Source organism: Pempheris klunzingeri, chromosome 8, assembly GCF_042242105.1.
Source record: "Pempheris klunzingeri isolate RE-2024b chromosome 8, fPemKlu1.hap1, whole genome shotgun sequence".
Taxonomy (NCBI): Eukaryota; Metazoa; Chordata; class Actinopteri; order Acropomatiformes; family Pempheridae; genus Pempheris; species Pempheris klunzingeri.
In genome coordinates, this window is record NC_092019.1 from 18,885,087 (window position 1) to 18,909,758 (window position 24,672).

Here is a 24,672-nt window from a genome sequence, read left to right on the forward strand (position 1 = left end):
TTTGGCTTGTGACCCCATAAAATAAAGCTTCTCTTTGTGACCCCACATTGTGTTCAACTATTTTTTCCTATTTTGGTTTGTTGTTTCATATGAGTGTTTTATTAGAAAAAAGATCAATTATTTTTTGAAAGGCAAACAAAGCAGAAAAGCAGTAACAATTTTTTAGTCCTTTTAAAAAGGAGCTGCTCTGTAACTGATAACTGACTTCCTTGATGCAGACACATTATGTATGGATGCAAAACAAAAATTAACCTTCAATGTTTCACTTTTTATAGAGCTGAATTTTACAACTACAGTTTCAACAGAGAAACCAGAAACAGTATGTGATTCTTAACATATGGAGTCATGCTACATTTCTGTTGTTCTGAATGGATTCTTTGGCTCTTTTCCAAGTCTGTAAACATGTCAGAGTAAGTTTACTGTAATGAAAACAGTCACTATATAATCACTATATAATAACTGGGCCAATGTGCCAGTGTACAGTTTTAAGACTCAAGACCTAAGATGGACTGTCAGGTGAAACTGATTTATTTGATGGTGGTTTCTGAGAAAATAAAGTGCCACATTTTATAGTAAAGACTAAATTCAGATTCAGATTCAGTGTCCTTACACGCCATGCTCAAACGGACATAAAAGGGAAAACTTGTGAACTTTTTGTTTCACAATAAACCTAAACAAAGGTTGCAACTAACAATTATTTTTCCTTTTCAAATAATCTCCTGGCAATTTTGTGATTAATCAATTAACCACAAGAAAAACTGTAAAAATGTACCCACCAAAACGTCTTTGTAAGTGATTGAAAATGATTAATTATTTATCAAAATTAATCATTTACTCAAACATTGACTTACCAAATGCCTAAGAAATACAGTGCAGACTGACAATATGAAAGGCTAAACAAAGTTTGGATTTTAGTCAACATTTTAGGCAAGGAAAAAACCTAATTTTGTGATTCCAGTAGAAGAATTTAGGTTTCAAAAGATAAAGAGAGTTGTATTAAATATTTGATTTTGCTAAAAGGGTCAAATCCATTCAAAAAGTCTTATCTTTTTAGATCTTTCAGTTTGGTTGACCTGTGACCTCTACAGAGTGTGCTTCCAAGTCTTATCTGTTAGTCTTTCAGTGAGTTAATATTTTCCAGCTGAGAAAAGCCTGTTTTGCATCTCAAAAAGCCCTCAATATTTACATAATCACCTGACTGGCATGAACCAAGTCAGGAAACATTAAAGTAACACTGTGTTAACATGCCACTGCTCTGAATAGTGTTTTTGAATGGTGTCAATGTTGCTCCGTTTAGGCCTCAGTGTAAGTCTTTCATTTAGTTTACAAATGTTCTAAATGACAATTCAAACAGTCAAATGTTGCCAGAAGGCATCACGGCATCATTATTTAAATCATTTTGATATTCAATCCCACTGTCTCAAGGCTTCCGTCTTGTTTCATTAAGACTGTGATTACTAACAAATTGCTTTGTAACAAAATGTGATTGGCCCTTAGCCTGGTCTGCTCCAACCTGTAGATTAATGATTACATGATACATGTGTAGAGTAACAACCTGATAGTAATAAAGAAGAAGAACTCAACCGACAACAGGTCAGAGAGGCTACTAAAGATGCCTCTTTACTTGACATGACATCCTTTGTGTTGGAACGAACCAGCTTGATACACACTGTCAGCAATAAATAACAAAGTCCATTTACTTTTACACAACAGGAGTTATGAAATATTTATTATAAGACTTGAATTACAAACTCAGGAACATTGCTCTAACCAGTAATAATAATTAACAAGACTGATGGCGTGATGATTTTCTACATGAGGCACTTAGAGTTTACATACAAATAAATTCAGTATTTGGAAAAAACTTCAAATGGAAAAGATTCACTTTTCGAACAGTAACTATTGTCACACTGTATACATATACAAATGAGATAATCCAGATATCACCATCCACAGATGTTAAAGGATATATCAAAGGAACCAATTAGGTCATCAATAACCAAGTACCCACTCATTAGACTAAAGCCTAAAGACTAAAGCCAGATTTGAAAAATACGAATATATAGCAGAGAACCAGTTATCATTAAACAAAATGCAAAATTAAGACGATAATTACAAGTGGTATAAAAGATAAAGAAAGTGTTTCCTATCAAAACAGTATATCTATTTGTTCTTACCTGTGATTGCTCTCTGAGCTTTAAAGATAAGATTAGTAGAGTCCATTCACTGAAATAAAAATTTTATGAGGAATGTGGGATCATTAAAATTACATAAACGGTGCTGTATGAGTCTGTCTGTTAGTCAATGGGAGTGTAAAGCAGGGCAGCTTGGTGAGAATTGTTTAATGAAGTTATACAGTATCTCAAGCTTCATCATTTGGTTAAAATATTGATTTACGGTCATTTGTGTTAAGTTAGTTGGGTAATTTTTACTCACCTAGCTCACCTACATGGACATAGATATTACAGTACATACTGTGTGGCGTACACACATGTCACCTCAAAGTCTAGAAGAGCATTGCTCACCATGTTAATAATGGTCTGACAAACTTCTGGATACCTGCCTCATATCATTAGATCAGGTGAGGCTTTATTGACTTGAATGGAAAAACTAGCTCAGCACACACATGGTCACAGGGCGGTTAACCTAGTTTGCTGATACTCAGCCTACCAAGCTGTGTGCTCCTTATATTTGTCTGCTTGGATCAGAGTTTCCTGTGCAACCCAATTTATAGCAATGCTAACAGTGTGGCTCTAGGGATAGCAATGTCAGTCTACCACTTCGGTCCCGACTAATATTTCTCAGCAACTTTTGGATGGTTTGCCGTGACATTTTGTACAACCATTCCAGAGAATGAATCCTCCTGACTTTGGTGATTTGTCAAGCCACCATGAGTTTGACATTTGATGTTTCATATGAAATGTGTTAAGGACTATGGGATGGATTGCCATGAAATTTAGTACAGATGCTCACTTACTCCTCAGGATGAATTGCAATAAGTCTGAACTCATCTAAGCGTTATAGTCAAGTGGTGTTGGTCTAGCAGGGTGGACGTTGTAATCCCAGTGGCTCAACACCTCACCCAGAAAGGATGGAGCAGAAAACAGCTGCCTTTCTCTCCAGTTTTTGAAGGTTTATGTTGGTAGAACATTTTTCAGAGCATTCATCAGTTTTCTATTGAATTTATTCACTTTAAAAGTGGGTTGATATATTGCTCAGAGATTGTAACATTTTATATTTTGTTCTTATAAATGTTTAACCAACCATGTTTCTTATGTTTGAGCCTTGTAGTAATTAAGAAATCTGGTTGATATGTAAATAAGACATGAGACAGAGACAGTGGTACAGAAGGCACCGAGGAGCCAGAAGTGTGTTTATTGAATATACATATACATATACATAACATGTTTTGTGTAATAAAATACAACTTTGATTTTCCTATATATATTTACAGCTTTTGTAATATATTACATACATAAGTGTTCATTTTGAACCACTTCTTGCACAATTGGACATTATCATCAAACCAGGTTACATAAAAGTTACAGTGCATCTAAAATCAAACTCAATACAGTGAACTGTAATCTGGAGGAGGCAGAAATGGTTGAGTTTAATAAATACATCAATAATACAATAGCACTGCAGTCTAACTTTGAAACTGTTGATCTTGCTGAAGAATTTCTGAGGGCTTCTTAGGTGTGTGTGCTTCCTCATTTTTATCTTTTCAGGAGACAAAGATATAGTTAGAAAGATGATTCAGTGTTTTGATCACCAGAACTACAAACTATAAAATGTTGTCAGTCGTTGTTGGACTAAAGCAATGTGTCATTTATGAACCATCCATCCATCCATCCATCCATTTTCTATACCGCTTATCCGTCAGGGTCGCGGGCGGAGCTGGAGCCTATCCCAGCTGACTTCGGGCGAGAGGCGGGGTACACCCTGGACTGGTCGCCAGCCAATCGCAGGGCTACATACAGAGACAGAGACAGACAGACAACCTTTCACTCTCACACTCACACCTACGGGCAATTTTAGAGTTACCAATTAACCTAATGTGCATGTCTTTGGATTGTGGGAGGAAGCCGGAGTACCTGGAGAGAACCCACGCTAGCATGGGGAGAACATGCAAACTCCATTTATGAACCAATCTGAGCAAAATATAGAGAAACACCAATTGAAACTACTGTAGTTTTTGTTTGTGGCACAAATTGAATACATTGATAACTTGCTGAGCACAGAGCAGGCACACCATGAAAACATAATTTATTATGTGGATGTTGTTTCTTTCAAATTAAATTCTCTCTGTTTCACTCAGACACATTCAACTCACCTTCAAAGGTCAGTAGATGTATACACTGATGTTACTGAGATCCTGTATGAATCTGTATGCTTCTCCCTCCTGCTTAATTTTGCTGTGGGGTCACAACGGAGGTTTGTTAAATCTTCTGATTGATGAGGTCACTTTCGGGATTGAGAAACACGTCTGTCCGTTGATGAATACTAACCTTTTTGTTGTGCTGGATATTGGTTGTGGTTTCTGAGAAATGAAAATAAGGCATTGTTGAAATATCTTCAATGATACTTAATGGTGATATTCAATTACTGTTTTTTTTTTTACTGAAAAAGACTTGATTTCAATTCTACACCAATTTCTGAGGCTTTGTGCTTTTGTCTTAGATTGCTTTATACTGAAAGGTACATCTAATATTTCACTCCTCCTTACAAACTGACAAACTGCACATTTTTATAAACACCTTTCAATATGATGTAGTTCAGGGCAAAACCATCACAAAACAGAGCCTTAAATTACAATAAATTCTAAGTAAGCACACAAATGGTAAAACATTTTTTGATTGCATTAAGTTGTGCTTAACTATGAGGACTGAGGTCATGAACAACATTTCACTAAACTAATTAACCATTGAACCAATTAATCACCTATTAAATACATAATTATCATGGATGTTTTTGTGATCCAATTATGCATTTTTGAATGAATTCATACATTAACTAATTAACTAATGTCAATTAAGCTGTACTATAAATGATTTCTTGCTGTATCATGTTATGGGCATTTATATCATCTGCACATATGTACAATGTGAAATAACATAATTGTAGCCACTCTACCATTTTTCTTTTTGAACAAAAACCAAAACCTGTTTTATGCTTACCTCCTTATTAGCCCATACGCAATGATTCCACTCACTGCTGCAATAATAACACAACATCCAGCTGTTATGATGCTGGCTCTGCCAGTGACAGTTGTGCAATCACAGTCTGAGAAATCTGAAAAACAAACACCCACAAAGATCCTAAATGTGTGTATAACACACACACACATCTCACATGTTTTTTTCTGCATCAGTACTTTTGTCACTTACCTATAACAGTTAACTTGTGGTTCACTGTTTGACTCTGCCCTGTCGCAGCATTCACAGCAGTGCAGGTGTACGTCCCACTGTTGGAGCTTCTGGTGGATGGTATGATGTAAACAGATTCATGAATACTGGTAGGCTTTTCATTAAAAAGCCAGGTGAACATGGCTGATGGTACAGACATAGTGGAGCAGTAAAGCATCACGAAATCTCCAACGTGCACAGATTCAGGTCCTTTAATGGCCATGTTGTCAGGTCCATCTGTAAAACAAGCAAATATTGGGTCAAGGTGAATTTCAATGTAATTTAAAGAGCTGGAAACAACAGTTTTGCAAATAACTAAGCACTGTGTTCAGTTCTTTGGTCTATGAAGATATTGTATGACCGATGATAAGTACTATAGTTACATCCGGACATACGGAACACCCTGTTGCTCACTGATCCTTAAGATGATCATATATATATCAAGAAATATCATATCATATAGGTGGCTTTCTGTGTTGTTTCAGGGCTTAGGGTGGGCATTGGCTATGAGCATTAGATTGATGGCTGTGGCTTGGGCCTGCCAATCGGCCTGAAATAACTGGGACTTATATGGAGCCTGACAGTAATTGCCATCTTACGATTTGTAGCACGAGTCCCTTCACCATGAACTCACACTGGATGAAAAGAGTCACCGGCTGGCTGATTTCACTGCTGACACCATTCGACACGTTGCACCTGAATGGTCCCTCATCATAGCGGGTCACACTGGCTATGGTGAGAGTGGCGCCTCCATCAGTGAGCTGAACTCTGTCACTTTGTGTAACCTCAGAGCTGCCGTTCAGCCAGCAGAAAGATGGAGAGGATCCAGAGGAAGAGCAGGACAGACGGACAGAGCTGCTAAACTCCGACAAGTGTGTGTTGTTTGAAGTCACCACCACACTGGAGACTTGAGCTGTGGTAAAAAAAAAAAAAAGAGGTTAACAGCAAGACAGCAAGCCGTTGTATTGTAACTGTATAACCTTCTTAATGTATTTGAATGTACCCAGTACATAGACAGCTGCAGGCTGAGACATTTCATATCTCAGAGTTTTGGTGTTGAAGGCCTGACAGCTGTAGTCTCCACTCTGACTCATCTGAATGTTAATCAGTCTGAACTCTGGTCCAGTATCAGTCAGCTTTTCTTCATTCAGAAACCACATAAACTGGGCAGAAGGTCTGGAGACAGCTGAGCACATCAAGTTGACATCTGACCCTTCTTCATAGTGTTCTTGTGATGGAGATAGTGTCAGATTAACATTTTCTGGACCGTCTGCAGTGTGTGGCACATGGAAAATAAACACAGAACAAGACTGTGTGTGGCACTGACAGCAATGTTTGTAACTTCAGAGAAAAAGGTATACATTCGACATGCAGTGTACATAGCTCAGTGTGGTGGCTCATCAAAAGCAGATCTGCATCACTAGTGCCGGCAAAAACAAATCAACAAAGAGCACACTGAAAAGGTTTTCTTAGACAAAGCTGCTACTTTGCAATTTTGAAATATTTCATGTCAGTATGAAAATGTTAAGCTCCAGAAGCATATAAATCAATAACTCACAGCTGATGGAGATGTTTACTGGCTCACTCTTGTCGTCACTGACAGGATTGAAAGCTTGACAACTAAACTGTCCCTCGTCATAGCGGGTCACATTGGTTATAGTGAGATTGGCGCCTCCATCAGTGAGCTGAACTCTGTCACTTTGTGTAACCTCAGAGCTGCCGTTCAGCCAGTGGAAAGATGGAGAGGATCCAGAGGAGGAGCAGGACAGACGGACAGAGCTGTTGAACTCCACCAAGTCTGCGCTGCTGAGAGTTACCACCACTTTGGATACCGGCACTACAGGTTGAAATAAACAAACAGGGGAAAGGGATTGCACAAATCAATCAATCAACAAATCAATCTTGGCTTTTCTGCTCTGTTTCTGTAGCAGGACAACCACTGAGAACAATGTATTATGTAATAAATTCACAATATAAGTAGCAATTATAGATGAAGGTCAAAGTCGTGATAGTTGGAACAGCTGTGGAAAGACTGATTTAGTCAAATACAATAGTAAAAATGTAGTATTTCATGTAACCATGGTCTTACACTGTGCAAAATCATTTGAGGTTTTAGCTTTCTTTTTCAACACACATTATGTACTGCTTTTTATTCAGAAGTTTAAAATCATTAAAGGTGCTGCATGTGAGCATTTGGATTGTCAATCTGTGCAATCATAAAATTTGTGAAGTTTCATTCTTTTAGCCTCTAATATTTTATCAGGTGGCCTATGGTAATAACATTATGTTTGATTCTGTCCCTTTGGTAACTTTGTGTAAGTGGAGGATTTACTTTCTAAAATGGTTAATACCTCTTTAAGGAACAAAATCTTGAAATGCTCTGAATGTTTTTGATATAACAGTGAAACAGTGATGCATCAACGTACCACATATGACCAGTTTGCAGTTTCCCGTCTGCTGTGCTCCACCGTCTGGTATAGTGATGACTGTGTATTCTCCACTGTCAGCAGAAGTCAGATTCCTGAGCTCCAGAGACGCATTAGATCTGAAGAATGTGACCCTGTCTTTATACACTGGTCCAATTACGTCTGTATCAGTCGAGGTTATTATATTGGACGTGGAATGGGCATCAGAAAACCTCCAGGTTACTACCAGAAATGGTGTTTCTGGTGGAGTCACTTTAGGGGCAAACATCACCGTCCCTCCAACAGCGGATGTGAGGCTGTCTGGGAGTATGCCAGCTCCATGGCTTAAACCTGGGGGAGACGCATTACATTTGGATCATTGGCAGAATGTAATCAATTTAAAAAGTATAGAAAATCAGACGCAAGCATTTCATCAAACTCAGCCTTCAAAACTATCAGACTCAGAAAAGTGCTGCCTCTTCCTGGCTGCTAAGTGTTAATAGATATATTTAATACACATTATGAATAAGCACTGCTGATAGAAGACTGTCATTTAAATAAAAGCAAGATCGGGTTTTAGGTCTGAGCTTATCTTAAAGTTTATCTGTTGCTTAGCTGATCTCAGATGTCAGATTATCAAGATCATGTAACAAAGAGTAGTAATGCCCTCCAGCAAGTCCTCATAGGTTTACAGATATGATCAATATACACCTGGATATTATCAAACCTGTACCAAATAATAGATAAACCATATTTAGAGAAAACAATCACTTTACTACATGCAAAACTGGCATAAGTGCTGCTCAATAAAGAAGAAAGTGATAATTATTTTTTTCTGTCAATGATATTACAGGTGCTTTCATCTGAGATCTGTATTGGCTTAAAAGCAAGCCAGCTGGACAGACTTTTCTGGACAGAGATTTTTTAGTAACATTCAGTGTCAGCAACAGGTGACCTGAATAATTACGATCTGATGAAACAGTTATGTATGCTTTCAAAGGGGTTTATCTCACACAAGCAAGAAAAATGAAAGCCCACCTGAGATGGCTCCCAAGATGATCAACAGTAGAACAGGTGTTTCCATTGTCCCTCCGGCCTCCACGTACGTAGAAAGTGTTTTGAGAGAGGAGGCGCTGTCAGAAGAGAATGTGTGTTTGAAGGGAGGGGCCATGGACGTCTTCACCTGTTACAATCATTTTATTCTATCTAAGTTAGTTACTCTTTTCGAATTTTCGAAGGCTTTCACTTTGCGGATTCTGACAAGTCATAAATATTTACAAATTTGTGAATTATACATATTTTTTTTGTGATAGATGGGAGTTTAAACTCCTGCATGTTGTCTGAACCTTCGGCCTCACATGCACTACTCTCAATACGATGATAAGGTTAATCCGAATGTACACTGTCGCCCATAAAGTTGAAATATAATAATAATAATTGTTCAATAACCCCCAATTTTGTAAAAGCCTGAATACACAGTTTTCAAAGGTTAATTGTGGTTTAAGTTTCACTGTGATATGTTTGGAAGAGTTTGATCAATAAAGTTGAGAAGATATACACTTTATTTATCAAGAATAAATCACATTGTCACAATCATTTCATGAGAAGAGGGAAAAAACATTTTATTCCAACTTTAAACAGTGTGTTTGAAAAAGTCATGTTTTGAGATATAGGTAGGTGATAATGCCTACTCCTCTTGCTGTGAAGTCCATGTAGGTGAAAGGAGGTTTTATCAGTTGATGCTTTAAGGGTATATGGCAGGACATGAGCACCCCCTTGTGGAACAACAAATAGAAATGAGTGGATGGTGTGCTTTAACACACTACAGAATCAGATGTAGAGATTTAATAAAAGTTTATTAGTAACCATTTGATAAGACATTATCAAGCTTCAGTCTAAGTTTAAGTCAATGTTTAAGAACCTTTGAGACTTTATCATACTTTGATGGCTGAATGACACTATAAGTATAGTCAAGTCTGTTACACAACACCTGAAACATCAAGTTGTGTCACGATTGATTTATTAAAGCTGAATCTGTTAGCAGTCATGAGACCACAAACTGTGGGGACAAACTGTACTTTGTACTGTACCTAAGCGAGAGGTGCCATTTAGAGATACTTAAGTTGTCTTCATATAAATAAAAAGAAAAACTAAGACAGCTGATTAAACACAATTAAGCACAATAATGAAAACCACAGTTGGGTATTACAGAAAAACATCATACAGATGCTGCAGGGACAAAAGCAAATGTGAGGGAGCACTGGTTTGTCATTTCATCATTTATCATTTAAAGCTTGATTTTATATACATATATATATAACATTTCATTTAAATAGATATAGTGACGGTGCTAAACTCAGAGAAAGTGTTGATCAAAATGAGCAAGCATGTTATATAACATCTATCTCCACAGACAAAAGGAGGTCTTTAGACCTATATGAGTGCCACCGAGGTCAGGACAGTGTAAACCATCATGGACATAGAAACACTGATGGAAGTAGAGGAGTCTGGATCAAAAGAAAAAAAATATTACTCCGTTTTTTCCATTTGTAACCACACATCAGTGTTGACAAGGAAGACAGATATCAAAGAGAGCTCAAATGCCACGCAGTGTGTGGAATGCAGAGGCTTCCAGGCCAGTGATGGCATTACGGGCGGTGCATATGTACCTCCCCAGGTGCATCTCCTGCATCTGATGGATGTAGTGCATGGACCCGTACATCCACATGTGTTTGAACCTCCAGAAGAAAGTTGCCCTCGGTAGGGAGTGAGCAGAACAGAAAAGAGTAACGCTCCCTTCAAGTTCTGCTTCTATTGGCCTCTGAACGATTACTGGTTTGTCAGGTCCATCTGAACAGATGAGGAGGAAGAAGAGGAGGAAGGAGATCACTAAGACAGCAATGATTATGATGGATTTCAACCCCTGTAAGATAATGTAAAATGTATTGATGGTAGCTGTGTTGTATTGAAGTACATTTGAAAGTACTTACAATAGACTGTAAGGGCGCATTTGGTCGTATCAAAGCTCACATCATTGCTGACATTGCAAAGAAACTCTCCAGTATCCATCCTGCTCACAGGGCTGATAGACAACACCCTGTTGCCATCATGAAAGCTGTATCCGTTTCCAGGAACCAAAGGTTTGCCATCTTTCATCCACACTCTGGTAGACACGAAGCCGTGAGCATTGCAGGTTAGGTTCACAGAGGTTTTGCCTTCTATTAAGTTTTCTGTGGGGCAGGCCATAGTGGGTTTTGTCACTTTGGCTGTGAAGAAGAGATGAATAAAAAGATCATAATAAAGTTAGTGACACCAGGCCCAGGCAATGTGATTATACATCCAATTACACAAGCGTCGTTTTCAATCCCTTCCTAACATTAGATACAGTGTCAGAGTAATAAATCATACATACTGTGCACCTCCAGCTTGGCAGCTCCATGAAGCTGCTCTGCTCCCTGTGAGATGAGGAGTAATTCATATTCTCCACTGTCTTTTTCAGTCAGATTCCTGAGCACCAGAGAGCCAGTAGATTTATCCACGGTGATCCTGTTCTCATAGCCTTGACCCACTACATCTACGCTGGTTGAGGTTATTACATTGATGGTACCGTTGAAGCTCCAAGTCAAAGCCAGAAATGGGTTAGCGGGCGGTTGTACAGATGTCGTGAAGGTCACGCTCTCCCCTGCTGCTCCACGAAGTGAGTCCACAGTGAGCACACCGGCTCCATAGCAAAGACCTACTGAAATATGGACACAGTTAACCAACAAATCACAACCTGTAGTTCTACTACTGATGAATCTGCAAATCATTTCTAATCCATTTCTCACCTGAGGAGAGGAACACAAGTATGATTGACCTGAGAAACGTGTAGTTCATTGTGTAATGCTCAGTGTGGTCCTCTTGTCGTGTCGGCTGACCTTCTGCTGTCTGTGTTCGTGCAACACTGGAGTGTTCCTGAAATGATGTGCAATAAATGGAACGTGTCACTGGAAGTCTGCCGGCTTTGAATGCTTAATCATTACCTCCATTAACACTTGATGTGGTTCATGTGGCTCTTGAATCAAGCTAATAAAGCACAGCTGCATGTTCTGAACATCCGAGATTATGACCATGATTCACTATCGCATGAAGCTGAAGCTGGACAGAAACATTTCAGGACTGTAATGAGGAAAAGTCAGGGGAATCTTCGAAGTCAGTAGGATTCATCATCTGAGTGGTGGACTGACCGACCAACAGCACGCTGAAAATGAACATGTTAAATGTTATTTTTTCATTCATTTCAAAAACTTGTCCTTGCCAATGAAAAATCACTCCAACTAAGTGGTAAACATCACGTGGACCCATGAAATCACGTGTTCATCCAAAGATTCTATTTCATTTCAGTACAGTTTAATCTAAAGACTAACGGTCAAATTACTTTACGATTACTTAAATATTAAACACTGAAGATGGTACTTGTGTCCTGAAGTGTTGCTCTGTGTCTGTACTCACAACTACAGTTACACCACAGGAGGGCAGCATACGGTGGTACTTGGCAGGAAAAGGAAATACACAACTTCATTTAATCATTAACATTTCTTTTTTGTTTGTATTTATTGTTTGTTGCAAATAATTAAGGAAGAATCAAAGATATAAAGACAATTAAACAATAACAGGTTATACAGTATATACAGATTAATTCAAATACTATACTAAATAAGACTAATGCAAAACCTGGTTTGCAGAGAGTGGTCATATTCAGAAGACTGTTTGAGCCACATGACAGAGAAAACATTACTAATCTTTGGGTGTTGTTGATGTTTTTTGTTAAAAATTGCATAATGTCTTTCCCAAGCCCAATGCTCCAGCCCGACGCTGTAGAAATGAAAAGTAGACAAAGCATTGAAGCAGTTGCTTTATTGTTTCAGTTATCAAGCAATCAGCATTACATGCAAAAGTAAAAGCAGTCAAGAAATGGTTTTCATCTGTTTTATTGTGTTTTTTTCTGAGGTATCTATAGGTGCAAAGATAGAATTAGATAAATAAATAAAAAGATTTCATCCACAGAATCTGTGATTTGATGTGTCTATGCATCTGCGATGTTTTATCATTCATGCATGAGCTGTATCACATGCTGATAGCTGACCTGAGATGACTCCCAGGACAATGACAGGTATCAACTTTTATTCCCTCAGGTTCCTGTTTACAGTTGATTTGTTTATTCAACACGGTACCCTGCATGCTAGAGGTGATAAAGTCACACACTGTACAGAGGCGCCATCATGGGGTAGCTTGTGTTAAGGATCACCAGAACCTGTGCAGTGATGCTACGGCAATTTGCAGACAATGAAGAGACAGTCTACGGACATCTCTTCCATATGTGTGATGATGCAGGCCAAGATAAGACCGCCGAGCAAACCCATGAACAGACAGGGACGGAGACAGAGAAGGGTCAGGCAGCGACAGGTCCAGAGAACAGGGAAGTAGTAAGGCAGCAGGTCAGACAGGACACAGCTGTTCATCCTACTGCTGGACCAACAGGTGAGCTGAGAACAGGGTCCCTCATGAGGAAATGAATGGCAAGAGAGTAACTTCACCTGGATAAACGTGTGGTAACAAGGTGTCAACACTGAGTTATGAATCCTGGTGCAACAACAGAAAGCTTCTCATTCATGTTTACTGGTAGAAGAGTTTGAACAGTCAAAACAGAACTGACTGTGGGTCCATAATACAATTGTAATCTGGGATTACTATGGACAGCTACTCATGTTATTATTGTTGGTTTTGCTGCTGCTGTTTTAAATTCAGAGTAACTTATTGTCCTCATGAATATGAGTACGTGATTCCTTAACTGTCATATTGACACTGATTTTGACTAGCCTCAATACTTACAACAGCTTTTCTTCTTGAAATTCCGTTATTGTTTTTGGTTTTGGTGTGCCACCCCAGGATTTTCACTGGCCCTATCTGGCCCCCCCTGTGAAAAATTTCTGGGGGCGCCCCTGACACTGTACCTGACATAATGTTGTATTGTTCTATGATATAACCACTACCAGTGAAAGTTGGACATTTTGAAAAATGTCACCCTTCTTCCTCATGTTACTGACAGTAAATTAATGTTTGACTAATGGTAACTTCCACAATGAATTGCATACATACAGTATATTTATACATTTTTATATGCTGTTTATTGCTGTTGCAAGTCTGGCCCTCTTTCCTTCCGATTGACAACTTTTTGGATTTGTCAAACTTTACTATCCCAGATGTGCCTCCAGACATATCTATATGAGTCAGGATAGGATAGCATCATCTGATTAGAATTCACCAGTAATATCAACACAGGCAAAAAACAGGTAAGCTGACATATACACTACTAACAAAAAGTTAAGGATATTCGACTTTCAGGTGAAATTTATGGAAAATGGAAAAAGTTAATTTAAGTTAAGTGATATTATATCATGAAAGTAGGACATTTAAGTAGAAGCATGCAATGGTAATTTCTTCATTTTAAACAATTTATTAAAAGAAAATCTAACAACAGTGGTAGGTATACCACAACAGAAAATGTTCAGTGTCTCAATAAATTGGGATGTGGCCAAAGGACGTCCACTCCTCTCCTTTCTGTGACTCTTCCAGTCACTCTGTATCACTGTTACAACCTCCTGATGACACTCTGTGACCCTCTAAGCTCAGTGAACACCTCCGTCTGAGGACTTCCTGTTTGAAGCCTCCAGTGTTGAGGTGCTGCTGATCAATTGTTAGGTGTCGTCTTGGTCTCATGATGTCAGAATGTGAACAGCAGGATGAGGAGGACTGTTTAAAGACCAATTCTAACTGAACCAGGAAATGTATTGGTCGATTCATGGATCAAACCTGTTGTGAATGTTGCTGTTAAGCTTCTTGTTAGAGAACAGCAACTGGTGCAAAAAGTACTGAAACACTGAACAGTTGGACATGTGCATTCAAAGGTTTAGAGAAGGTCACATTAAGTTCACCTGGAAAGGTTAGAATGCATTTTAGGTTCATCCTGAAATTTCACCCGAAAGCCGAATATCCCTAACTTTTGTGAGTAGTGTATATTTCTAATAAAACTGACTTTTTGAATAGGCCAAAATTTAACTGCATCCCACTGGTAGGACTATTTCTAATATAATATAACCATCTAAAAGTGAAAAATAGGACCACATGTTATATTATAAACACTGCAAAGTTAATTTCCTGTTATGGATTGCTTACAGAAGCTAATGTTATTCTTGTTTGGTAAGCTACTTAAAATAACAGTTACATACAGGAGAAACATGACGGCAGCATCATTGCTAACATCGCTGTCGGCACATGAACCTAATATGGTAATAATCGGGGCTGCTGCTGTCATCTTCTTGCCCAAGTGGAAAAAAAGTGGACAACAGCACATTCAGATATATTGGTAAAGGTAGCACTGTTCATTTTTCTTTGCTTCAGGCAGATTACGATGTTTGAACTTTTTTCATCTTCTGATCATTTGCTAGAAAAGAAGTGAAAGGCTCATAAGAGGAAATTGTCACCGTTTGGATCAACTGTATGCTAGAATGCATAATAAATTGTCAGTAATCAATGGCCTATAGTCGTCTTCTCAGATAAACGGAGTGCTTCTCTTCAAAATAAATGCATCATTTTCATTAAATCTTAGTAATTAGTTCAAAACTCACCTGTGAGAGTTTATAAGTTCTCATATATCGCCGAAGTGTTCTCATACACATCATCTTCTTGTTCTAGACAAAAAATAGCTTTGATACATCTGATTATTCACATGAACAATTTGTGTCATTGTAATATACTGTAGTCTATTCTTATTATTTGTTATATATTATTAAATCTATACTGTATGAGGATGAAGTAACACCAGATAAATACTAACCTTTTTCATTAGCATGCAGCGGAGCTTTGTTGTTGATTCTGAAGTATTAAAAATAAAGCATTATTCAGCCATGCAACCAGGTATGACTCGAAATGTCTATTGTTTCAATAGGTCATGGTGTCTGGGTAATATTTATGAAAAACATTATATGGCAGATTTCTAAACGTTAATATAAGATTGTACACTGGTACGGATTCATGTGATATGTATATAATGTCATTAATCATTTTATAAAGATTGATGTGACCGTTATTGTATAGACTAAAGTGTGTCTAATGTGTAATGTTAGAGTAAGTTTAGTGTTAAGTTAGGGTTAATCTGAGGTCAGTCATCTGTTAATACATGACAAAAATGGGAGAGATGTTCGGCGGATATCACTATGAGGGGGATTTTTCACGTACTTTTTAAAAAAAATATGGTATCCTCCAGCAACTACTCCTGCACAAGCAACTATGAAACATGCTATAACTATTCCAGCTATGGCGCCAGCTGAAGGTCCAGGTCGTCTCTCTGGAAAATTGTGACATGAAACAGAAAAAAAAAAGTTTTTTTCAGAGTGAGTGCAAAACACTTCAAATTGCATGCAGTACAACAATCATATTGTTTGATCAGGGGCAAACTGGCAGATATTTGCAGGAAAAGTTGCTTTGATTTTAGAATTTCAAAACACATTTATCACATCCCGGTGGTGCAGAAAAGCTGCAGATAACAGACGCCTTTGGAGTGCCTGCCACTCTTCAAAGGTGATAAAACGTGTATGTTTATCAAGATGAAGACTACTGGTTTTCTCCCCACTAGGCTTGTATCTAAAGGCTAGGTGGGTAATGGAGGTGAATAATCATTGCTAAATTTTGGATAACTCTTTTTAAAAGGCAATTAATTGCAGTGCTGCATCTCAGGCCGTTGTCTCATAAACTTAAAGGCAGAATGAGTGGGATTTGTGTGGGATTAAGTTTGATCCTCGTCCCTGGTTCCCTGGCTGGGAGCTACACACCCACTGATACAATAAATATAATACTAATAACTGACTGGTGACCAGTCCAGGGCGTAACCTGCCTCTCGCCCAAAGTCAGCTGGGATTGGCTCCAGCCCCCCTGCAACCCTTAAGGATAAGTGGTACAGACAATGGATGGATGGCACGCTGTGTTGTTCAATATCCAGTCTACAATCAACACCATCTTTGTACCTGTTACAGACAATTGATGGACCACTGATGATGTTCTCCCAGTTACATCATTCCTCGCTTCACAGGTGTAGTTGCCACTGTCAGAGAGTTCAGTCGTTCTTTTAGTGAACACAGGAGAGTTGTGTATCTCCATCTCATTCAGTGTCCAGGTATAAGTAGCAGCAGGTGTGGACTCAGCAGAGCAGTGTAACGTCAAGGGCTTTTTCAAATGTATCTCACTTGGACCTTTGATTTGAACATTATCTGGTCCATCTGGAAAACAGCACCAATAAGAAAGAAAATAAAAGTCAAAAATCCTGTGTTACAGCAAACATATTAGCATTACACTGTTATGGCAGTCATCGTTTTATACACTGTACAGTATGTTACCTACAGTTAACAATCATGATGTATGTGGCTACTTCACTGTTGATGGGGTTGCTGATTCTACAGGAATATTTTCCCTTGTCTTTTTTACTCAGACTTTTAAAAGACAGCGTTTTTTTGTTGAAATCCTGAGAAAGATTTGAACCATCCTTCATCCACTCTCTGGTGAAGACAGAGCCAGCAGCATTGCAGGTTAAGTTGACAGGGTTCCCCTCAATCGGCTGGTTTGGTGATGACGTGACAGAAGCACCTGATATTCTTTCTGTTGGGCAAAACAAAAACAAAGACATCATGGATTTTCTGTGAAAAAATCCAAATAACAGGAACAAAAGTAACTCACGGTTGGCTGAGTATACAACATGCCAAATACATGCCACTATCCACATACTTTAACAACAGCCAGTGACACATGACATAACAGTGAGTTCTTAGATCGACTGAATTGGAATTTGCATGGACTTTTCCAGTCAGAACTTTTGCCTGTAAGGTTAAACAAGTTCAAAGTTGTTAAATGTTGTTATTTTACTGCAATCCCAAATGGTACACAATGGTAATGATTTGAGTGTCTTTTAAATTATTTAATACTGAGGCCCACAGAATTCAGTACCCACCTTTGCCTATGCAGATAACTAAGTAACTAACTAACTAACTAACTACTATAGCCGCCAAATGTCTTAATTCCAACTTACCCAGTACAGAGACAACTGCAGGCTGAGAAGTTTCATGTCTCAGAGTTTTGCTGTTAAAGGCCTGACAGCTGTAGTTTCCACTTTGACTCATCTGAATGTTAATCAGTCTGAGCTCTGGTCCAGTATCATTCAGCAAGTCTCCATTAAGAAACCACATAAACTGGGCAGAAGGTGTGGATACAGCTGAGCACATCAGTCTGATGTTTGACCCTTCTCCATAGTATTCTTGTGGGAGATCTAGTGTCAGATTAACATTTTCTGGGCCGTCTGAATGTAGGCAAGAAATGAACAGAAAAACAAATCATGCTGGTTGCATGAAAACTAAAAAGGGAAATGGCATGCAGCTTAGCTCAGTGTGAGAGGATTAATATGCACAACTTCATCATTATACATCAAGTATATAAAAAAGATTCTGTATTTAATGTCATAGAGCACAGCAAAACACACTGACTGATAGTGATTTACTGCATTTGACACCCTGGTGACATACTGGATTTCATTAGTTTGATAAATGTTTTTTCTAATATTTTGTTCAACCCATGGGGTCACAAAAAAACATAAATAAACAATAAAACAGGGTAAGAACACTCCTCACTGAGCTGTGACAACAATCTAAACCCACTCTGATGTTTGCATGCAGATAAATAAAATACTGAGCGTGTAGGTTTTTAACTCACAGCTGATGGAGATGTTTACTGGCTCACTCTTGTCGTCACTGACAGGATTGAAAACTTGACAACTAAACTGTCCCTCGTCATAGCGGGTCACATTGGTTATAGTGAGATTGGCGCCTCCATCAGTGAGCTGAACTCTGTCACTTTGTGTAACCTCAGAGCTGCCGTTCAGCCAGTGGAAAGATGGAGAGGATCCAGAGGAGGAGCAGGACAGACGGACAGAGCTGTTGAACTCCACCAAGTCTGTGCTGCTGAGAGTTACTATCACATCAGAGATTCGTGCTGTGGACGACAAAAAGGTGTGTTTTTGGTGGTCACTCTTTAGAATCAGATTTCAATAAAATGCAGTCCAATTTAGCACCAGTTAGTGTGTATGCCTTTGAAACTCCCATCAATGTCTCTCTAATACAGACTATACACAGCAAACTGTGCCATCTAGTACAGAACATGTCCCTGCCTCTGTTCAAAGATGGCGTATTATGATTTAATACAACCGTCTGTTGTCACCTGTGATGACAACTGATTAAACTCCATCACTGATGAAGTCAATGAGATGCAGTTTGAAAGAGCTGGAAATTATTAGTTACACTTTTCATACTTTTTTTGTACAAGTTGCTTTAAAGGAACCTAAAAAACACAGTTTTGAATGACTGATTTGAATTTGAGTTGACTGTCTTTTATTGATCATGTTTTTGTTAAACTGAGAGTCTATTTGCATGACGGCCACTATTTGGCTATTCAAACCCAGTCTGCAGTATAAAGAACAACAAATTCCTCAGATGAATGTGGCTGTGGGGGCAGAGTCCTATTGAATCCCATATGAGTCCAGCTGTTAAGATTGATACATTTATTTGTAGACTGAGTGAACTTATATATTTCAGGTTTCTTCTGTTATGATCAGTTTTCAGTCGCAGTTTGCTTTGGTTTAGGCACCAAAACTACTTGGTTTGGGTTAAAATAATGAGTCAAATTCAAATATAAAAGGCGAGGTACATTAAACACAGCATATACTGTTTCCAAATTGCACCAGGTTTGAATACAATTTTTGGCTGAAACAATATGTATTTCTTGCTCAACTGTTGTGAATAATGTCCATTCAGCATTATAGGAGATTCAACATGTGAAACATGTGCTCACCGTATACGGCCAGTGTCGTGGTCCCAGAGATCTCTTCTGTTCCCTGTGGTGTGATGATAATTGTGTATTTTCCACTGTCATTTAAAGCCAGATTTCTGAGCTCCAGAGATGCAGTAGATGGGAAGAAAGTGATCCTGCCTTCATACCCTGGACTAGTTATGTTGACAATATTTGCGGTGATTATATTTTTAGCACCAAATTTCCAGTTTGCTGTTACAAATGGTTTTTCTGTTGGAGGCAGTGATGTGTTGAACATCACCATCTCTCCCACAGTTGCATTCAGGGGACCGTCTGGCAACAAACCAGATCCTCTGGTTAAACCTGGGGGAGACAATATGGGCCACTGCGATGATGAGACAAAACAAACAACACAAAACATAACCTGTTGCACACAGAAGGCTCGTCACTCTTGTCTTAGCCCAGCTGTAGCTTTGGGTTTCTTCCCTAAATTCCAAATGACTGCAAACAGAAACAACACATCTGAATAAAGTTAAGGTGACTGTCAAATTGCTTTACACAGCAGGGTGTCAAAAATATGTGTGTGACCTCTTCAACCCTTACGTAAGGGTCTTCTAAGTGTCTTCTCACTGATAGAAAATAATGATCATACCAACAGGGGAACTAATTTTCTGAGAGAGTCTCAGAGGTACTTCACTTTCTGCATGCTTAATGATTATCTCTGCTTCATGAGTACATTATCTATTAGTAAATATTTTTTTGGACTGACTTCTGTCTTTTGTGATAGGCTTCTACGTAGAATATATTCAGACACTTGTTCTAATGCAATATTAATCACAAAATAGTATGTTGCCATTGCGTGTGCAGTGGACTCACGTTGTGTGAGTTAGGAAAAGACATCATTTGATTTTAGTCAATTATTCATCAAACAAAATATAGTTCCATGATACAAAAAAGTCTGAGGTGTCATGTTATACTACGCTAAATGTGGACATCTATCAGTGATATCACTCTATTTGAGAAGCTCAAACCACCTTACATGCAAGTGTAAAAGGCTGAACTACCCATTTACAGTACCATTATACCGGCAAAAGCAAAACAGGGGGGGTGTAATCTGACACTGTAAAGCATCAATAATTGGTGGTCACAAATCAAGAAACAAGTCTAAAAATACTTGCTTTTTTTATCATTTGGTAAGAGCTCACCTGAGATGACTCCCAGGATGATGAAGCATATCACAGCTATTTCCATTTCATCTGCAGTATCCCGTACGACTGGAGAAAAGAGCAATCACACTTGTAATAGAGGATGGTAGTACAAGGAAGTACTGCACGCATGGGATTTTCCCATCATCATACCTCTGAAGGCTCAACAACTCCACTCAGTTGATCATTAATGGTAAGCATGACAAACTTCTGATGGATTACCATCTATCATATCCATGGTGTTCAGACTATGAGTCCAAATGACTCATAGTCTTTGCCTCTATACCATCAACAGGTCACAGTTCTCATTCATCCTGTGAAATCTCAAAATCTACTTGATGACTTGTTCAAAGAGTCATGCTTCTTTTTTCTGAACAATTAAAGACAAGTTTGAAAGACACTGCTGATACAATTGAACTGATAAAAGTTTGTTAAAGGTCCTGGGCGAAGTTGATTGCATTGCAGCAGCATCCAACTGATGCATGTTGAATCAGAAATCACCCCCCCTATTTCTTTTTCTTCTTCTTCTCAGAGTCATAACTAAGTCAACACACAGATTAATCTAGCGGCTCCATGACATCATTACATTACCTCCTGTTTACATTACCATTAGCTGGTTAGCTTAGCTTAGCACAACTTGAGATAGTTGGCTTTGAAATTGTAAACTTTATCTTTAAGAAGTCATTTGAATTAGTGTCTCTTTAATAGAGCACAAGGCTAGTCTAGTAGAAGACTTAACTTCTGCGTGGCTCAATTTACCCCTCATCAGGGGCTGAGCTAAGTTGAACCAAAAGCTTTCATTTGGAAAGTCATATTTCCACTGTAACTGTTTTGTTTTTTTTTATATCCAAAGTGATTATTCCCATGGATGCACCACATTCTACGATATATGTACACATTTTGCCCCTACTTTAAAGATGCCTCAAGAAAAAACGTAACGTAATATCAATTGCAACAGTAAAATATGTGTTAAATTTAGTTCCAGCTCTTCATCTGAGCTGTGTGACATTTACACTGAATGAATATCAAATACCAGCACTCCATGCTCTTTATGGCCACACAATGAAAATATTCTAGATGACCTTTGCATCCTTTTAGAATTTCCTTCAAACTCATCCTGACACTTTCAGTGTCTTTAGAAAAGAAGGAACTCTCCAGTGCTCTCAGTGTGTCTATGTGGGGTGAGAGTGGTTTGGTCTCCTAGCTGATAGCTTTGCCATCATCCCCTCTCTCCCACCACCTCCACTGGATCAAGGGGGCAGCCCAGGACAGAGCTGGCCTGTCCTGTTGGGGTGTGGTTACAGCTGCAGGTATCTTCATGAAGGCTTCAGCTGCCAGATGAGCTGAACGAGTTCTACGCCCACTTCGACGCACTCAACACTGACCGACGCAGAGAGATTACACCAACAGAGGCAGCGCAGAGCTCCTCTCTCACTGTCATCAGCTGAGGTGTGTAAAGTTCTCAGCAAGACTAACCCCCGGAAAGCAGCAGGCCCTGACAACATCCCTGGCCGAGTTCTGAGCGTCTGCTCCTCAGAGCTGGCGGAAGTGTTTACGGACATCTTTAACCTGTCCCTCGTTCACTCATCTGTGCCTACCTGTTTCAAATCCACCACCATAGTGCCCCTCCCCAAGAAAAAAACAGTTACCTGCCTGAATGACTATCGTCCCATTGCACTCACCTCAGTTGTGATGAAGTGCTTTGAGAAAATAGTAATGACACACATAAAGAAGGCCGTCCCGGACACACTGGACCCCCTGCAATTCGCCTATCGTCAGAACCGCTCCACCGACGATGCCGTCAACACAGTCATCCACACAGCCCTCACACACCTCGAAAAGAAGGACACTTAGGTCCGAATGCCGTTTATTGACTACAGCTCAGCATTCAACACGGTCATCCCAAGTAGACTGGCTGAGAAACTGCTCACCCTCGGACTAACACCCCTCCTCTGCAACTGGGTACTGGACTTCCTCACAGACAGACCCCAGAAAGTCAAGGTTGGCAACAGGTCATCAGGCACAAGAACAGTGAGTGAGCCCTCTCCTGTTCACCCTCTTCACCCATGACTGCATCTCCTCCCAGGATGACGCCACCATCATCAAGTTTGCTGATGACACGACAGTCATTGGCCTGATCACCGGTGGAGAAGAGGCAGGCTAGAGGGAAGAGGTGGCTCAGCTGGTATCCTGGTGCCATGAAAATAATCTCTCTTTAAATGCTGAGAAGACTAAAGAGATGATCATTGATCCGAGGCAGCGGGTCTGAGGTGGAGAGGGTGAAAACCTTCAAACTCCTTGGCACTCACATCAGTGAAGACCTCAAATGGACTCACAACACACAGCACATCATCAGGAAGGCTCAACAGAGACTGTACTTCTTAAGGAAGCTGAGAAAATTCGGTCTGCCCACCAAACTTCTCAGCAACTTCTACAGATGTACAGTGGAGAGCATCCTGACCAACTCCATCACAGTATGGTATGGGAACTGTACCATACAGGAGAGGAAGGCTCTCCAGCGTGTCATTAAAACCACACAGTACATCTGCGGAGCAGCCTTCACACCACTCCATCACATATACGACAGCCGTGCCACAAAGAGGGCACAGAACATTATCAGAGACAGCACACACCCACAACACACACTCTTCACACTCCTTCCATCTGGCAGACACTACAGGAGCGCCACCGCCAGAACAACAAGACTGAAAAACAGCTTCCATCCACAGGCCATCAGGCTCTTAAATAAATACATATAACCTGTCATAAGCTGTGAACCACACTACCTCTGCAACCATAAATACTTGTATACTTTTTGCACACTATATTTGCACTATCCTTTTAAATTATTCTTCTGTACATTGCCCTCTTTTTTTATATTTATAATTGTTTTTCTATTTTTTATTCTTGTGTCTATGTGGAGGGAAACGAACAAAGTAAGAATTTCATTGCTCAGTGTCACCATCGCGTTCTTACTGTGCACATGACAAATAAACATCTTGAATCTTGAAGCTACAAGATTTGAGGTGGATCGGATGACACCAAAAAATGGCCCAAAATGTACCAAATTTGGATATATAATGGAAAACGCTGGGCTTCCTGTGCTCTTGACGGTATAGCCTCAAGAGGCTTTTTTGCAGGTCTGGATGTGATGCACGTGCTCATCAAATTTCATCTTTCTAGGTCAAAGTACTGGGAAGGGCTTCAACTTTGAAATCATTCAGGGGGTGCTATTGAGCGAAAAAATATAACATTTTTCACCGGCCCTGACAAGTTTGCCAATTTTCATGAGTTTTTGATTATCCCTTGCACCTACTACAACTACTACTACTACAAATAATAATGATAATAACTCTTTGAATTACAATAGGCACTAAAATAATGCAATAACTGTGAAATCTTCAGGCTTTTACTTGCTGGATTCATAGTTTAATTCAGCAGTCAATTAGTCTGGTTAAAGTTCAGCACAGATCCCCACCAACTAACTGTCTAATTATATGGGCATTGTTTTTTGCTGCATAATCATCAATATGGTCATTTTGAGCTACAGGCTTTTGAAGGTGCCTTAATCAACCAGTGTGAAAGTTAAGTCGCCTAAACAAAGTTTCCTAAATAATTACATTTTCCTTTGGGATTATTAAAACCACAATAGGTGACACATCTGTTGATCATTCACACCAGCATGACAGCACAAACACAAGTCCACCACAGGGGGGCAGAATCAGCGCCTTCATCTCATTATGCCTTTAAAACTCAGCACGCAGACAGCTC

General features: G+C 39.2%; 3 protein-coding genes across 3 annotated transcripts; all 3 read right to left on the reverse strand.

Moving 5' to 3' along the window:
- Positions 1-4,333: 4,333 nt before the first annotated feature.
- On the reverse strand, positions 4,334-8,911 carry LOC139205016 (cell adhesion molecule CEACAM5-like). The gene is made up of 9 exons (XM_070835081.1): positions 8,849-8,911; positions 7,832-8,161; positions 6,964-7,242; positions 6,409-6,675; positions 6,040-6,318; positions 5,388-5,642; positions 5,178-5,292; positions 4,509-4,540; positions 4,334-4,415 (listed from the first exon to the last, which is right to left on the reverse strand). The coding sequence occupies exons 1-9, from the start codon at positions 8,892-8,894 to the stop codon at positions 4,336-4,338; spliced, it is 1,683 nt and encodes a 560-aa protein (XP_070691182.1). The 5' UTR covers positions 8,895-8,911; the 3' UTR covers positions 4,334-4,335.
- Positions 8,912-10,406: 1,495 nt separating this feature from the next.
- Positions 10,407-11,641, reverse strand: LOC139205018 (cell adhesion molecule CEACAM2-like). Its single transcript, XM_070835084.1, has 3 exons — positions 11,223-11,641; positions 10,801-11,076; positions 10,407-10,660 (listed from the first exon to the last, which is right to left on the reverse strand). Exons 1-3 carry the CDS (start codon positions 11,617-11,619, stop codon positions 10,407-10,409), a joined length of 927 nt encoding a protein of 308 aa, XP_070691185.1. The 5' UTR covers positions 11,620-11,641.
- A 4,522-nt stretch (positions 11,642-16,163) lies between these two features.
- LOC139204861 (cell adhesion molecule CEACAM5-like) lies at positions 16,164-20,958 on the reverse strand. The gene is made up of 7 exons (XM_070834881.1): positions 20,902-20,958; positions 19,739-20,059; positions 18,605-18,883; positions 17,928-18,194; positions 17,246-17,500; positions 16,853-17,124; positions 16,164-16,196 (listed from the first exon to the last, which is right to left on the reverse strand). The coding sequence occupies exons 1-7, from the start codon at positions 20,945-20,947 to the stop codon at positions 16,164-16,166; spliced, it is 1,473 nt and encodes a 490-aa protein (XP_070690982.1). The 5' UTR covers positions 20,948-20,958.
- Positions 20,959-24,672: the final 3,714 nt, after the last annotated feature.